This window comes from Sardina pilchardus, chromosome 3 (assembly GCF_963854185.1).
Source record: "Sardina pilchardus chromosome 3, fSarPil1.1, whole genome shotgun sequence".
Classification (NCBI taxonomy): Eukaryota; Metazoa; Chordata; class Actinopteri; order Clupeiformes; family Clupeidae; genus Sardina; species Sardina pilchardus.
In genome coordinates, this window is record NC_084996.1 from 15847006 (window position 1) to 15863446 (window position 16441).

Consider the following 16441-nt stretch of genomic DNA (forward strand, 5'->3'; position numbering starts at 1 on the left):
TGCCTGGTGTTAGGCCATCAGACATTTTTGAAGATCTATTATGTATTATATAGGCTAATTGCCTACTTTCAAATCTCACCCCACGCCTGAACTAGTTCCTTCCCGAAAGTAGAAAGTTGTCAGTTATCGCCTTCAGAAGGGCCTTGGAACACTGAAAAGGGAACGAATTTTTTGCACTGAACGAACCAAAATGAAAATCATTCTGTTTAATGTGTCTGCATGTAGACATGGGTAACAGTTCAGCATCAGTCATGTGCATGTTATCTCAAGTATTGCATGCTGTCCGATGTCATGCTATAGGCTAAGAAATGTGTATTCGGTCATTGCAGCTTCAACCGGATTGACATCCCTCCGTACGAAAACTATGACAAGCTGTACGACAAGCTTCTCACTGCCATCGAGGAGACCTGTGGCTTTGCTGTGGAGTGATTGGCTGAGTGGCCAGTGAACATTCAGCGGTCACGTGCCATCCAGAGCGATGGAGCTGTGGGACATGCAGTCCTGCACACACCCCGTCAAGCGGGCATCCACACTCCAGACGAACCACCACAGGTCCCCAGAAGCAGGCGAAAGGCTGCGTCTGATGAGAACATCGTGGAACCTGATGAGAACACGGAACACACACAGTCCTCCCGGGGGGACTCGGCATCATTTTTATCTTTTATTCAAAAAAACAGTTTCTAGCTGCTAGTAATCTTCTCTCTCTTGATAAGGACGCTCTCAAAACTCTTCCTGTGTTTTTTTGTTTTGTTTTGAAGTACATTTGTGTTTTTTTTTTCTACCGTTTCAATTATGTGGACAGCTTTCCATGTAGCATGTTTAAAACAGACCCACCAAACAAGAGCCCCTGAGCTCCTATGCTGCTCACGCAGTGTTGCATAAGCTAAAACCCCACAGCACTACTGCTCCCACGGACCACACAACTCTTCCACCCCCCCCCCCCCCCCCCCCAGACATACCCAGAAGCAGAGCCACACCCAGGGCACTTTCGACCTATTGGCCAGCCTGCACAGACACCCCACATCTCCCACCCCCAATCCCCCCCACACTGACAGCTGAACTTGATAGGCCTTGATATTAGGCCTTGGAACGCAACAACACTTGATGAGGCCTGGAGGCGAAGATGAGAAGTTGGACAGAGTTCACCTGGCTGTCACCCTAAGCTGGATTCTTCTTCCCACATCACACTGCCCTGCGCTCTCTCTCTCTTTCTCTTGATACAGTATGTCCTTCTGTCCATTCTCTCCGCTCTCTTTCTCTGTCCTCTGTGAAGTACTTGACCCGTACCCCACCGCCCCCAGAGACACGTTTGTCAACATGTATGATGAGATATATAAGCTCCTTTAAAAAATGAATGTATGGGTGAGAGAGTGAATGAATGACTATACATAGTTATTTTTATACAATGGGTTGGGAAGGGGGTAAGGGAATAATTATAGATGTATAAATTATTACCATTATACCCCCAAAACCTTGTGTTGTTATTTTGTTGAAAGAAAAAAAGACGAAAAAAAACTTTTTAAATGCTTATATAGTGTAACAATTTCAAGGAATACATTCAATACATATAGTTAATCTTTGGAAACATATTTTTAAGTTTTGTGCAAGCATGAAACCCCCCCAAAAAGATAGAAGAAAAAAAAAACAGAATGTTGAAGATAATGAATAACGAGTCAATAACTACAGTAATTGTCAGTCATTTTCTACAGTGCCATAGTGAGTTTGGAATGGCCTTTGAAGGGGACAACCCCATCAACCTGTGGAGATGTTGTATACATACATGTGCAGAGAGATGTTTGTGATGGTTTTGTATGGGACCGGCTGAAGGCTGTGGTGTTGTAATCCCTGTGCACCATCTCAGTGGAGACCTTAGTCCTGATGCGCTTTGCCTGAAGTTGTGGGGGGGAAAGTCCTGCAGCTCATATCACTTGAGTCTCTTGATGTTTTATGTCTGGAAATGGCCACTGTTGTGTATCTGTTTAATGAAGGCCTCCTGCATACACACAGTATGTATGTGGCGTCTGCCACCTGACCGTGTTCCTGCTGTAGCTCGGGCAGTGTAGCTTATTTACACAGACAGTGCAGACCCTTCGCCAACAGTGCATTTGTCTTATATACATGGCACAGAGGCTGCCTTTGTAAAAGCCACTATAGTGTTGTCATTGAGCCTGGCATGGAACTCAATTGAGAGTGTACTGTTGTGTGTTTGGAGAGAACAGGGTTTTCCGGTCACTGCCAACAGACTGTTGTGGTCTTCAATAAGCAGCATTTCACGTCTGAAACAGACATGAGTGGTAACCTCAAGTGAATTTGATCCCATCGTTGGAAAGAGGGCAGAGATTCCAGACTTCCATTAATTGCAGGTTGCCATTTTTCCTGCCACGGTTCACATAAAACATTTTGTTTTTCTGTGAATTGTTGATGCATAAAAAACTGATCATGCAGACATCGCTGAAGCTCTTAAATCTGTAATATAAATTGGACAGACATAACAGCTTGTATCTCCATCAGAATAAAGTAAGACTATTGTATTTATTTTCTCTCATAAGCTCGTATACATACATGGTTGAATGTTGTGGAATTGCTGCCTGTCTATAACAATTTGTTTATTATCACAGATTCTTCTAAAGGTTTGTATACACTCAAAAAATTATGCATCTTCTTGCCCTTTTTTTTAGACGAGTGTATTCAAGTTGAAACTGTTTCAAAGCCTCTGGATTTATAAATGTGGAAGTGTTCTGAGATGGTGCTCTGTACAGTTATAGGAGATGTTGTTCATATGTGGATCACAGAATCTGTAATTTATCTTTAACTTAAATAGAGATATACAAAAACATTTTGCACACATTCAGACTTGGCTGTAAATAATAAGCGACTTCTTGTTAACAAATGGTATAGACTTCATCATTTTATATTAAATTTCATGTATATGTCCAGTGCACAGAAACAGATTTGTTTTTATTTGTCAGTAATATTTTCTTTTTGCATCATACATAATACAGCTGCCTCTTCAGTGGCACTGGGCTGTTTTTCTTAACAAATCATAAACTAGCATGTTACACTTGCAGGATGCTTAATCTCATATAGTTGACTGGTGCAATTTGTTGTACGTAACACACTATCATTTTTGTAAGAGTATTTTATTTTTGTGTGTATTTAGTTTTAATTAAACTTGCCTTTGTCTTGGGTGTAAGGCACCTTTTAGCTGTTTGTTGTGTGGTTTGCTTTTAATGTGTCCAGGAACCAAAATGTACAGTATATTCCTGTAGTCATCAATACCTACCTTCAGTATGTAGAAAAAATCAGATTGTTTATGTTGTGATGTCCATACATTTACATTGCTTTTGGTGTTACTGTTATATGTTACTAATATCTCATGTATGAAATGCCTTATAGCATGAGGTTATGAGCCACACTTGGTAATTCTTAAGATGAGTTTTGAAAATGGTGATTTGTGTGGTTTGTTGGAGGAACGCTGCACTTTCCAATCAGACTATTCCCTGAAGCACATCAGAAACACTGGTGTTGGGTTTTGGTTTAAAACAGATGCACTTCTCAAACAGTCTTTGGGCTCTTGGTCAGTGGCAGTCTAGGTGTGTTTTGGGTGGAATATCCTTTCAACCAATGAGAACGTCATCTGTCATTCCCTTAAACAGCAAGCATCGGTATTTTGATAGTCAGCAGCACATTTTAAGGAATCTGCTTGCACGCGAGACCATATAGAACAGGGATCCCACTAAACCTTGCTTTACTAAAAACCTGTTTGTGACTAGAATATAGATATGCATGCACTCGTCTATTATCTCATATCTCGTCTATTATCTCATAAGTGAAACTAACTTCACTGTGGTCTCATAGCCACGAATCTGATGGCCAAGACCCTTTGTGTCTCCAGCGCACCTCCCCCAGTCATTCGTATTCACACCACCCTTCTCCAGTGATGGCCTGAGATTAGCACCTCATCTCCAATCAGTTTACCATAACCTGTTACATTTGCATACACCATTTAGTAATTTAGCAGGCACTTTTATCCAAAGTGCCTTACAAAAAAATGAGAAATAGCATTCCAGCTACAACGCAGAGGAGACCTTATAGGTAGCAATTAATCCTACATGGATATATTGCCAGAGGATGTAACGAGAGTGCAGACAGGGTAGAGATGAGGTGTATGGTAAGTGCATGGTATGTACAGTGTGTTGGGTTGTTGGAAGGAGAAGAGGCACGCTTAGAAGAGTTGGGTATTCAAGAGCTTCTTGAAGATGGAGAGGGATACCCTGCTCTGGTGGCACTCAAAGGTTCACTCCCTAACTTCACACACACACACACACACACACACACACACACACACACACACACACACACTCCACATCATTATCATTCAGATAGCCACAGGTCTTTGTTCCTTATAGGAGCAAAACATCATCCTACGAAACCTACGGCCATGTTAGAATTACATTTTACCAACAACATTACTAGCAAAGTGTTCACCCACTGGTGGAAACGCTTAGAAGGGGTTAGTTCTTTACAAATAGGGGAGTCAAGGCAGACTTTCTCAACTGACAATGGAATATTATGGACAATGCATAACTAAGCTGCAGAAAATTCTCCTTTGAACAGCCATGCAGTTTCATGTAATTTTTTTTAATAATTTTCATAACATAAACATTTGACCCCCACTGGTAACATATCATCAAGAATCAAGACTTTAAAAATACAAGTTTTAACATTCTTTGGAAGTTGACCTCATGGCTAACTCGGACGTGGCCTAAGCTGTGTGATGCCCAAAGTCCTGCATATAACATTCTAACTGTAAGTAAACACACATAAAGATGAATTGAGTAAAAGTAGCCTATATACGTCAGATCAATGCAACATTGCTGATGCTGTAGGCTATGTTTTATTTTGCTTTATTTTACTATTGCTATTGGATGATTCTCTCCCTAACCTGGAGTGGACTTTTTTCTTCAGGAGATTGGGGATCAGGCATAGACTGTAATCAGGGATCAGGTAGGCCTACCTGCAGTCAGCCACCCCCCTGAATTGAATTCAAATTAACATGGCTTATCCTACAGTGAGTTCCTTTTTAACATGTGTAGGCCCTATATTGGGCCCAATCATAGCCTATACCGTAGGCTTTTTGTTTTCAAGATATCTAATCTGATTATTATCAGGTGCTGCTAAAGTGTGGGCCCTATGAAAGAAAATAGTTTTGCTAATACCAGGGTGGGGGGTGGGTGAATTGTGAGGAAACAGATAGATAGACACACAGACCTTATTATTATAACATTAGGCCTACAACATCTCACTAGGCCTAAAGAAACTTATAGAAGTTTCTAGAGCAAAGTCATATAGATGGAAGACTAAGAGAGAGGGTTGAAATATAAAGGCTACCATAAGCATTTTGCCAACAATGCCATTTTTTAACACCAACACAAAGGTATACTTTCACAACATTATTGATCCTACTTGACGATAATGTAGCCAAACAGACACACAAGACACACCTTCTGACGGTCATGTTCAATGCAAAATGTCCTCCGGGGACTGATGACGCATGTTACCATCGCGTGAGATGTCGTTTCCTGTTGCCATAAAAGCCAGCTGTTACCCGCACTTACCGGCATTCAGAGCACCATCACTACCGACCGGAAAGGTGTCGGATATTTGGATAGTTTAATTCTATTTATTTAATTTAAGGTTTCCTTTGTATTTTCAAAATGCCTGGATATTCTGACAGAGATCGCGGCAGAGACAGAGGGTAAGACAATAGTCAAATCTGATTTTAAATGTTAATTTTCCGTTACATCCGCACTGTTTGTTGTCTCGAGGCCCGAGTCACCTAGCATAATGTTAGCTAACGTAGCTAGTGTAAACTCGACACAATTTATTTTTCCGTCCAAATCCTTGTAAACAAGCTATGACAAAATGTATTGTGTAGTTTTAGTTGTCCGATAGCATGTTTTATGAAACCACATTATTTAGATGTTTGTAATTAACGGGATGAAAACGTCGATAGCTCAATAGCTACCTAGCTTGCTGGCATGTGGCCAGAAAGCTAATGTTAGCGACTAAGCTAAAACCAATACCAGTAGCACTAACTACTCGGAAACAGTGAAGGTTTGCCATCAATTCGTTACATACAAGTTTATGTGAAGATTAATACAAATTGTGTAATGTTAGTGGATCGCCAACCGATCGATTTACTCTTAACAAGGCCGCAATGTCGCCATGTGGCAGTAATGGATTCTTTTTCAAAATGCCGGCCGGTTTTCCCTTTGTTTCCTGGTTGGTAAGAATTAAAATGGCAACGGCGTAAACACGTTCGCCATAGAAAAGATGAGCTGCTTTTTTGTCAGTGTTCTACGATTTAACCAGATATTGTTGTAACTACGTAGTTGGCTAGTCTGCATCTTCACCTTGTAAATGTGTGTTTAAATGTCCATCATAATGACCTGTAGCCAGCTATTGCTAACTTTAGCTGGTGTGCTAACGTTTGCGATCAAACTGGGGCAACATAAGAGGATTACACAACCCTATACTTTACACGACTGTGCAGTAGGACGATCATGGTAAGCGCTTGTTAGGATATCAGTGCTTGGGTTTACCTTGAACGCTTTGTTCCACTAGGTATGGCGGCAATTTTGGAGGCAGCCGAGGCAGATACGGCAGCAGCCCACCACGTTTTGGAGGCGGCCGTGGAGGAGGCCAGGGAAAGAAGTTTGGCAATCCTGGCGAGGGGCTGAGGAAGAAACACTGGAATCTAGACGAACTGCCGAAATTCGAGAAGAATTTCTACAAAGAACATCCTGATGTTACACGCAGGTCACCGGTACGTATCTCACGTGTATCTGGTGGTGTAACCACCCCATAAATGTTATGTAACGTAATGGAATGTAGCCAACAGCACATGTCTAGGGTTTACCACGTTTTTGGCACCCTGCATGGTTGCTTGGGGTCATGGCTCAACTGTTTGCTTATTTTTGCAGCAAGAGGTAGAACAGTACCGGAGGACCAAGGAGGTAACAGTGAAAGGAAGAGACTGTCCCAATCCCATCCTACAGTTTTATGAAGCCAGTTTCCCCTGTAAGTACTCAAAAAACACAAAACACTTGGTAGTATGGTATGACCGCTCTGGTATGAAGTACATGACTTAAATTGAACCTTTTCTCTCCTTAGCATATGTAATGGATGTCATCAACAAACAGAACTGGCCCAACCCAACACCTATTCAGGCTCAGGGTTGGCCTTTGGCTTTGAGTGGGAAGGATATGGTTGGCATTGCACAAACTGGCTCAGGGAAAACCCTTTCTGTGAGTAGCCAACATCTTCACTTGGATCACCTTTTGTAGCATCAATTTGAGTGCATCGACAAGTCAATAACCACTTCTGCTTTTCTCTTCTAGTATCTTCTACCTGCAATTGTTCACATTAACCATCAACCTTTCCTGGAACGTGGAGATGGTCCTATTGTAAGTACACGCTGTAAGGGTAGAGGAAAACAAAATGTATGTTTTTATTAGTGCGTCACTTAGAAATAATTGACTGATCTATTGACATTTTGTTCACCACTTCTGTCTCTTCAGTGTTTGGTTCTGGCCCCTACCCGTGAGCTTGCACAGCAAGTCCAGCAGGTGGCAGCAGAGTATGGCAAAGCGTCTCGCCTTAAGACCACCTGCATCTATGGAGGGGCACCTAAAGGACCTCAAATCCGTGATTTGGAGAGGGGTACGTCTGCCTCGATCATTAAATTGTGTGTTATCAGCAATATTTGGAACTTCAAATTGTAATTGTTTACATCTGTTTCCCCTTCAGGTGTAGAAATTTGCATTGCTACACCAGGAAGACTTATCGACTTCTTGGAGGTTGGCAAAACTAACCTGCGTCGCTGCACTTACCTCGTGCTGGATGAGGCTGACAGAATGCTGGACATGGGTTTTGAGCCCCAGATCCGCAAGATCGTTGACCAGATCAGGGTAAGACTGGTTTCTCCCAAAGTTGGCGTGCCATTTTGAGTCTATTGTTTCTTATTCCTGTGATTTATTTTCAAATATCAAATGTTTTGGCTGAAATTGATCTGTATATTTATATATCAACTTTCTCCTGTCCACCAGCCTGACAGACAGACCCTGATGTGGAGTGCCACCTGGCCCAAAGAGGTTCGCCAGCTCGCTGAGGACTTCCTGCGGGAGTATGTGCAGATCAACGTGGGTGCCCTGCAGCTGGCTGCAAACCACAACATCTTGCAGATTGTTGACGTGTGCAACGATGCGGAGAAGGATGGCAAGTGAGTATCGGGTGGCATGGCTTATCTCCTCTAGCAATACTGGAAGAGTTTCTCTTGACTGGAGTGCGTGTACTACAAACAATAGTAATTGTGGTAAACTTAACTTATGCATCATGTCTTCCTCCTCATAGGTTGCTTCGTCTCCTGGAGGAGATAATGAGCGAGAAGGAGAACAAGACTATCATTTTTGTAGAGACAAAGAGGCGGTGTGATGAACTAACCAGGCGGATGAGGAGGGATGGGTAAGTCTATTTTGAATTCAAAGTAGCGAGGAGAGTTGTCCACTTAAAGGAATACGCCACCCAAAAATGAAATTAAGCTAGTCTCGGTCACCCCCAGAGTTAGAACAGTGAAAAAAACCCGGTTAAAATCCGTCCGGGCATTCTCCTGCTTTGGGAGCAGCGATGTTAGCTTTAGCTTAGAACAGTTGCTGTAGTTGAAGGGTGTCAGTGAGCACGTCCTCCAAAAAGTGACCGAGACGTCTACATTTTTTTCTAAATATATCTTGGGAGCCGTGTGTTCAAAACGAGTACAAATCATAATGCAAAATCGAACGAGACTATTACCTGGGCAGATCTTTACTTGGAACTATTTTCAGCCTCATCGCCGACGAAGCACCGCTAGCTAGGCGCAAAGTTCTCACGTAGCACCACTTGTGAAGTTCCAGTCGAAGCTAGTTGGGAGTTTACAAGACTGCTACGTGAGAACTTTGCGCCTAGCTAGCGGTGCTTCGTCGGCGATGAGGCTGAAAATAGTTCCAAGTAAAGATCTGCCCAGGTAATAGTCTCGTTCGATTTTGCATTATGATTTGTACTCGTTTTGAACACACGGCTCCCAAGATATATTTAGAAAAAAATGTAGACGTCTCGGTCACTTTTTGGAGGACGTGCTCACTGACACCCTTCAACTACAGCAACTGTTCTAAGCTAAAGCTAACATCGCTGCTCCCAAAGCAGGAGAATGCCCGGACGGATTTTAACCGGGTTTTTTTCACTGTTCTAACTCTGGGGGTGACCGAGACTAGCTTAATTTCATTTTTGGGTGGCGTATTCCTTTAAGCCACATCCATGGTGATTACTACACAAGCATTGATGTACTAAACATCAATTTTATTTTTCAGATGGCCAGCGATGGGCATTCATGGTGACAAAAGCCAACAGGAGAGAGACTGGGTGCTCAATGGTAGGTCTACGCTTTTATTAGATTAGGTACTGTATGGTGCATGTACTGTGAAGTTGTAGAATATTTAGTGGAGAAAATGTTCTTTGCAGTGAGTTGATCATATCAACTGGATATGCATGTTAGTTTTAAGTTTTAATATTCTGCTGTTTTCTGCCTTTCAGAGTTCAGATTCGGCAAGGCTCCCATACTGATAGCCACAGACGTCGCTTCCAGGGGTCTCGGTCAGTACCGCCACTCAATGGCATCAGCTCCAGCACCTTATTTGCATATTCTCAAATAAGCCCAGGGATTTTCACTCTGTAACAACCTCTGCTCTCTTGAGTTTTCTCCTGTGCCCTGAAGGCTGCAGGCTTGACGGCAGGGCCTTGGCATGACGAGCCGCTGGCCGCGTGGAGAGGGAGGAGTTTGTTTTGAGGTGGCGTCTGTGTGGCAGCGGGTATCCAGTGACTCTGTGGAGGTGTGGCATGTCGTACGCGCGCGTCCTAACTCCCGACGGAAGAGAAGGAGGCTGTGACCCAGCCTTCCCCTTTTCCTCTTTTGCACCGCTGTTCTCTGTCCGCATCCCCAAACTGCTTTTTTTTAAAAAAAAAAACAACGAAACGGAGAAGCACCTCAGACTCATTTTGAAGCCTCGCTTGGGCTTGTTTCTTGTAAAAAGACAGTGGGTGTGATGGATCGTGCTTTCCTTTTTTTTCCCTTTTGGAAAGAGAACTGGTGCTAAATTCCGATGTCGTTTGCCTACCTCCCTGTCGAATTGTCACTGGCTGCTTTGCTAAGCGGGAACTTAGATGCCAATCCAGGACTTCCTCCCTTGCCTCTGCCAGTCATGTCGAGTCCTGCCTGAGAGAGACCTGTTCCTCTTGTCACTGGTGTGGGGAATTAAGAACTTGCCAAATACCGGACTGGGTCAAAAAACAGCCACTTGAAACCAGGTGGTTGAGATGCTAACGAGTAGCCCGCTTTGTCTGCGGGCCTCCTCAGTTGGTTTCTGGACCGTCCAGTCCTGGCAAGTCACTCCAGAGGTGGGCCTTCTAAGTAAGCAAGTGTCCCATGGTTACCTCTGGATCCCATGCCCTTACATGGACGAGGCCTTCACTGCACGTCTCTTCCAAAAAAAAAAAACCTTTTTTATTAGATATGCTGAATTTGTGTGTGACTTGTGAGTAATTTGTACCCCTCCATCACAGATGTGGAAGACGTGAAGTTTGTCATCAACTACGACTACCCCAACAACTCTGAAGACTACATTCACCGAATCGGCCGCACGGCGCGTAGTCAGAAGACTGGAACGGCCTACACCTTCTTTACTCCGGCCAACATGAAGCAGGCGGGAGACCTCGTCTCTGTCCTACGCGAGGCCAATCAGGCCATCAACCCCAAGCTCATCCAGATGGCGGGGGACAGAGGAGGTAAATCTAATTGGTGAGATACAAGAACTGTGGTTCAGCTGCAGGCCATTTTTCCATTCCTCCTTTTCCCTTCCCTTCCTTTTCTTTTCTGTGGGTTTTTCAGGACATTTACTGGTGGGTTTGTGGTATTTGGCAATCTGCAGAGTATATGGGCTATTGTTTGCTGACTTGGGGCTCAAAGCAATGGCAGTTTTAAGAACCTCAGTTTGATCTCATTGACTTCTTGATAAATACTCTTTGCTTGGGACTTGAGTACTTACTCACTCTAAAAGCTATTTAGAGTTCCCTTTCATTCACTGACTTCTGTGTGTTGGTGGCACTGCTAGTCTGCATTTTCTGAATTCTGTTTTTTTGTTGCAGGTCGAGGCCGGGGAGGCAGAGGTGGGCATGATCGAGACCGGTACTCCAGCGGCAGGCGGGACTTTGGCAGCTTCAGGGACCGCGATAACGACCGGGGTTATGACAACGGACCAAAGAAGGCCTTTGGCAGCAAGACTCAAAATGGAGGGGGATACGGCTCAAATGGCAGTTTCAACGGCAGTGGGGCAAACTCCTATGGTAGTGGTGGCTACAGCAACAATGGACAGTCTAACCTTGGGGCTCCATTTGGGGGCCAAAATTTCCAGAATCAGCAATTTGGTAGTACCAACCAGGCAGCAGGAATGCAAAACGGCATGACCCAACCCCAGTTCCCTTTTAATCCTCAGCAACAGCCGCCCCAGCCAATGGCACAGCCATTGATGCCCTTCCCCCCAATGCCCCCATCGTTCCCCCAGTAAAGCGCACAGTCTTGTAATTTTTATTTCTCCTTGGTCTTATATTAAGTTGTGTATTGTTTATCCATATGATTTTTTTTTTTCGTTTTTTTTTTTTACTTGGCTGTTAAAGCAGCCGATCGGACTCCTTTTCCTGGTCCAAGTCTGCAGAGCAGCAGTAGTGATGGTGCACTTTTTTTTCCCTTTTTTTTTTTTTTTAAAAGAAAATTCATTATTTAGTTGCGTTTCTGCTGACCATTTTATTGTTACATTCCTAAGTAACTTGAGTCTGATTATTTTGTACTAGTGAGACTTCAACCTGTGGGTATTCACACCTGTAAAGTTTTACATGATATCTTTATCTGGAGGCCTTGCTTGGCCTTCAAAATAAACCCAAAAAGACAATTTGCCGTGTCCTTGTGTTTTGTCTGCTATGGTATTATGATGGAGCTATATGTTTAATGTTAAGGTCACAAGGGAGGTGGTTTGGGAATGTGATCAAAAGATAAACAGGGCAGTCGGAAGGTTTAAATCGGTTAACATTTGGTTTTATGGCCTTCAATGATTTTGATGTGCAGCTGATGAGTTTGGGTAAGTCATGGGCTGCTGTTTTTCACAGCCTTTGAGTCATCTCGGACCTGCTGATGGGCAGGTTGGACAGGGACTCTGTCTGGAGGCTCAAGGATGCCACAAGTCTGGACAGTGGCTGGTGGTGGCAACTGTATTCCACGTGATCAGCATCCTTTAATGAAGGTAATAAAAATGTTCCAATTGAGTTACAGGTGGGGAGTGTTTATGGGTTCGGTGGCAATCCATTCAGACCACTGTTCTATTTGAACTAGCCAACTATAATTCTAGTATCAACGTTCAGTCATTCAGAACATTTACCAATCGAGTGCTTTACAGATAAAAGATTCATGGGACTGTTTTTTTTTTTTTTTTTTTTTCTGAAATATCACAGCTGGTTACACAGGCTGTGGTTTAATGAACAGAAATTTACCCATGATTTTTTTTTCTTGGAAAACTAGATGTCTATCAATGGCAATGTGCCTGGAATTTTCAATAATACTGCCCAGGAGCATTGTTCAAAGTTCACTTATCAGCTGAAGGCCACATTCCCCAAATTAGTATTATTCCAAATAGTTTTTGCAAGTTTTTCCAGAAATATTTCTCATTTGTCTGCAAACATTTAATTAAAAGTTGAAATATTATTCTACTAATTCACTCCAAGCACTTTTGAGCTCCAACTGACAAATTATCCACAATAGAGATGCCCCTTATTTGATCATAGCTATAACCATAATTGAGTACCGCCATTGGATAGACTAATCAAAGAAAAACAAAATCTTTATCCAAGGGTCATCTGCTAGCTTGTAAAATACACAAATGGACACAAGCATTGTGTTTCTGATGAACATACAGGACATTATTTCAACTGAGTCCATATGTCCAATTCAGCAGCATATCCATACATGGAAGCTTTGAAATGGTTACATTTCATGTAGTACATGAATGTTTTAATGTTGTGTGCAAAATGGTAGGAACCTATGATAGCATGAACATGAACAACTTCATGCAGACTAGTGATGGCACTTGTGGTTGTAGAAGAGTTTGGTTCCAAAACGCTATATCGACCATTTTAATGAATTTTCATTATTTTTTTTACATTTTGTTTTGCAAGTAATTACAGTGGAACTGTATTGGTTTATGTTTAGTTGATTTATCTTTACTCAATCAAAACAAAACAACTGCATTTTTATTGATATTACCTGAAATACACAATTAAATAACATGACTTTTTAATGTTTTTAAAAATGGATATATAGCGTTTTGGAATCAAACTCTTCCCTTTCATAGCCCAGGGACATTCACCATGACCCTTTGACCCTTCCTTTGTTCCTGTCCTTTCCAGTCCCCACTCTCTTCTTCCAGCTCTTCCTCACACTCTTATTCTTTCCATGTAACGTTTTCTCAAAAGTGTTGATGTTACCTAAGGTCTAGTGATAGGTTCAGACCAATATTATTCAATGGCTGGGTATATTTTCATGTTCGTGATTTGCATTTTGTAGAAGTTTATTAATAATAATAATATATACTTTTTTGATCCCGTGAGGGAAATTCAGTTCTCTGCATTTAACCCAATTTAACCGAATTAGTGAACACACAGCACACAGTGAAGTGAATCACACAACCCAGAGCAGTGAGCTGCCTGCCCAACCAGCGGCGCTCGGGGAGCAGTGAGCGAGGGGTTAGGTGCCTTGCTCAAGGGCACTTCAGCCGTGGACTGGTCGGGATCGACCCGGCAATCCTCAGGTTACAAGCCCGAAACCCTAACCAGTAAGCCACGGCTGCCCCAAAGAAGAAGTTTTTACCCAGTGATAGAAGAGCTATCATTTTTTGAATGTGTCTAGTAGGAAAGGGTTGTGTTCTCAGTAAGAGTGTTGATTGGCAAGCAGAGTGTAAAGCAGAACATGATTGTACTTTCAGTGCTTTTGTTTAGGATACGCCTTGTCTTTGAACAATGGTATTGCCATTTGCTGTTCCTTTCAATTTGTTAATATTAAAATCAGATTTACAAAAGTATACCTGTGAAGTCATCAATCAATTGCAGATTAGATCTGGATTGTTTCAGAAATGGTTTCCTCAGTTTGTTTTGGAGGTCTGTCAACTATGTCAATCATTCCTTTTAGTACCACACCTATTATGCGACCTGTAGAAGTCAAGGGAGGGGCCCATAAATGCACTGTTTCTTTACAAAGCAACATATTTTTGTGGCCTTGATAATCCTGAATGGTCGGAAAATATGCCTGGCATCTTTGTTGTTGACTGGGTTGAATAAGCTGGCAATGTCTGTATGCGGGCTTAGTGTTTTTGTGACCGGTTTTTATCTTCCAGAAGAGACATGTATTAATTGACACTGTCTTAGTGTCTTATCAATATCAATCTTTTTGATAGTTTTTATTTTCATATTTCAAATGTAATGGATTTCACATTAAATTCCAAGTGATATTAAAACATTATCAAGTCTGCATTGTTTTTTTTACAGTATAGTCTGTATAAAAATAGCAGTGTTTTCTCTTCAACCTCAAACAGTTGACAAAAACTGACATGAACAATAAACAGGTCCATCAACGTATATGAAAAGCATACCTATACCATATATTTTAGAATTCAAGTACTGAATTCAGATCCACAATATACTGTGAAGAAAGTGAAGTATGGTGGTGCAAAAATCATGGTTTGGGGTTGTTTTTCATAATGGACCTGTCCATCGTATACAGTACCAGGTGTCATGGATCAGTTTGAATGCATCAAAAATACTTTATGAAATCATGTTGCCATATGCCAGAGAGGTCGTAGATGCATCAAGTCAGCATTTAGTTAGTAGATGCACCATCTTGATATTGCAATTTTGCTTTGCAAAACTGCTAAAGCTCTGTCAGGGTGGAAGCATTTTTCAAGTCAAGCCACATATTTACTATGATTGAGGTCTGGGATTTGATTCGGCCTCTCCAGAACATTCACCGTGTTGTCTTTCAACCATTCATGTCATTTTCGCTGTATACTTTGGCTATAAGCTCCTATCTCTATCCATCCATCTATCTATCTATCTATCTATCTCTGTCAATTGTCTTGCTGGAAAGTAAATCTTCTCTCAAGTCATAGTTCTCTTTGCAGACTGAATCAAATTGTCCTCCAGGATATATTTTGCTGAATTAATTTTACTTTAGCTTTACCATCTTTCCAGGGCCAGCTGTCGATTAGGGATGGTGTGTTTTTTGTTAAAAAGCATCTAATCTGATGGTCAGAAAGCTCCATTTTGGCCTCATCAGATCAACAAGCTTCTACAGTTTCACCTTGGAGTCTCCCACATGTTTTTGGATGAATTTATGTCGAGATTTAATAAGAGCTCAGACACTCACCCAAAGAGCTTTGACTGGTGAAGAATTCACACAAAAGTTGTTGTATTCATAGTTTCTCCCATCTCAGCTTCTGAAGTTTAACATTTTTTCAGAGTTGTCATATGGTGCCTTGGTGGCCTCCCAAACCATTAATCTTCTTGAACGGTCACTCAGTTTGTGGGGACGGCCTGCTCTAGCAGATTTGCACCATATTCTTTACATTCCTTAATGATGAATTTCACTGAACCCCATCCCCCCACTTATGCTTTTCAACAACACAATAGAGTGTTCTTTTGTCTTCATGGTGGAATTACAGCCAGGAATCCAGACGAAGGTGTCTTTATATAACTAGTTTAGGTTAAGTAGGTGCATGCACATCCCACCTCACTGGGACCAGGTGCAGGACACAATAAATGTAAAAGTGATAAAGGGAAGTAGATGTCCGCACACTGAGACTCCAAAACCGACAAGGTTTATTTAAAACCACATACAACGTTTCGATCCATCAGGGTCTTCTTCAGGCATTTTATCTCGTCTTTATATAATACACTTTCACTGCATTCAGGCGATCTCTATTTCATTAATTGTGAGACTAGCACCAATTGTCTGGACCACTGTTGATTTAGGTTGGCACTTTAAGGGGGTTGAATATTTATGCAATTGCTCATTTTGCATTTTATATTTCTACATTACTTTGTAGAAATTTGCTGATATACTGATATTAAAGAGGGAATTTGTTGTTGATTTTTGTTAGCCTAATGCAAAACAGGCTCAATTAAATTGACAAAGATTCCACTTATTAAAGCAATAAAGGGGGAAATATCCAAGGATGGCGAATACCTTTTTTATATAGGCATTGTATATTGTATAGGCACTGTTATCTGTATATTCTGATAACCCTGGCAACTA

At 41.9% G+C, this 16441-nt stretch overlaps 2 protein-coding genes across 4 annotated transcripts in view; both read left to right on the forward strand.

The window, feature by feature from the left end:
- Positions 1-3198, forward strand: part of smurf2 (SMAD specific E3 ubiquitin protein ligase 2) — a 38712-nt gene extending 35514 nt beyond the window's left edge. For both annotated transcript variants that reach the window (XM_062532103.1, XM_062532104.1), the window contains exon 20: positions 330-3198. In XM_062532103.1, the coding sequence (XP_062388087.1) occupies positions 330-429 (100 nt within the window). In that variant the 3' untranslated portion in view covers positions 430-3198. The remainder of the gene's footprint in view (positions 1-329) is intronic.
- A 2406-nt stretch (positions 3199-5604) lies between these two features.
- Positions 5605-12035, forward strand: LOC134076848 (probable ATP-dependent RNA helicase DDX5). 2 transcript variants are annotated; one of them, XM_062532105.1, is made up of 13 exons: positions 5605-5758; positions 6628-6829; positions 6987-7083; positions 7177-7310; positions 7404-7469; positions 7584-7725; positions 7813-7973; positions 8112-8284; positions 8416-8526; positions 9405-9466; positions 9628-9687; positions 10654-10875; positions 11236-12035. In XM_062532105.1, the coding sequence occupies exons 1-13, from the start codon at positions 5718-5720 to the stop codon at positions 11652-11654; spliced, it is 1890 nt and encodes a 629-aa protein (XP_062388089.1). In that variant the 5' UTR covers positions 5605-5717; the 3' UTR covers positions 11655-12035. The 2 variants fall into 2 exon arrangements, with proteins under 2 accessions (XP_062388089.1, XP_062388091.1); XM_062532107.1 differs by having other exon boundaries at positions 10654-10888; positions 11236-11412.
- Positions 12036-16441: the final 4406 nt, after the last annotated feature.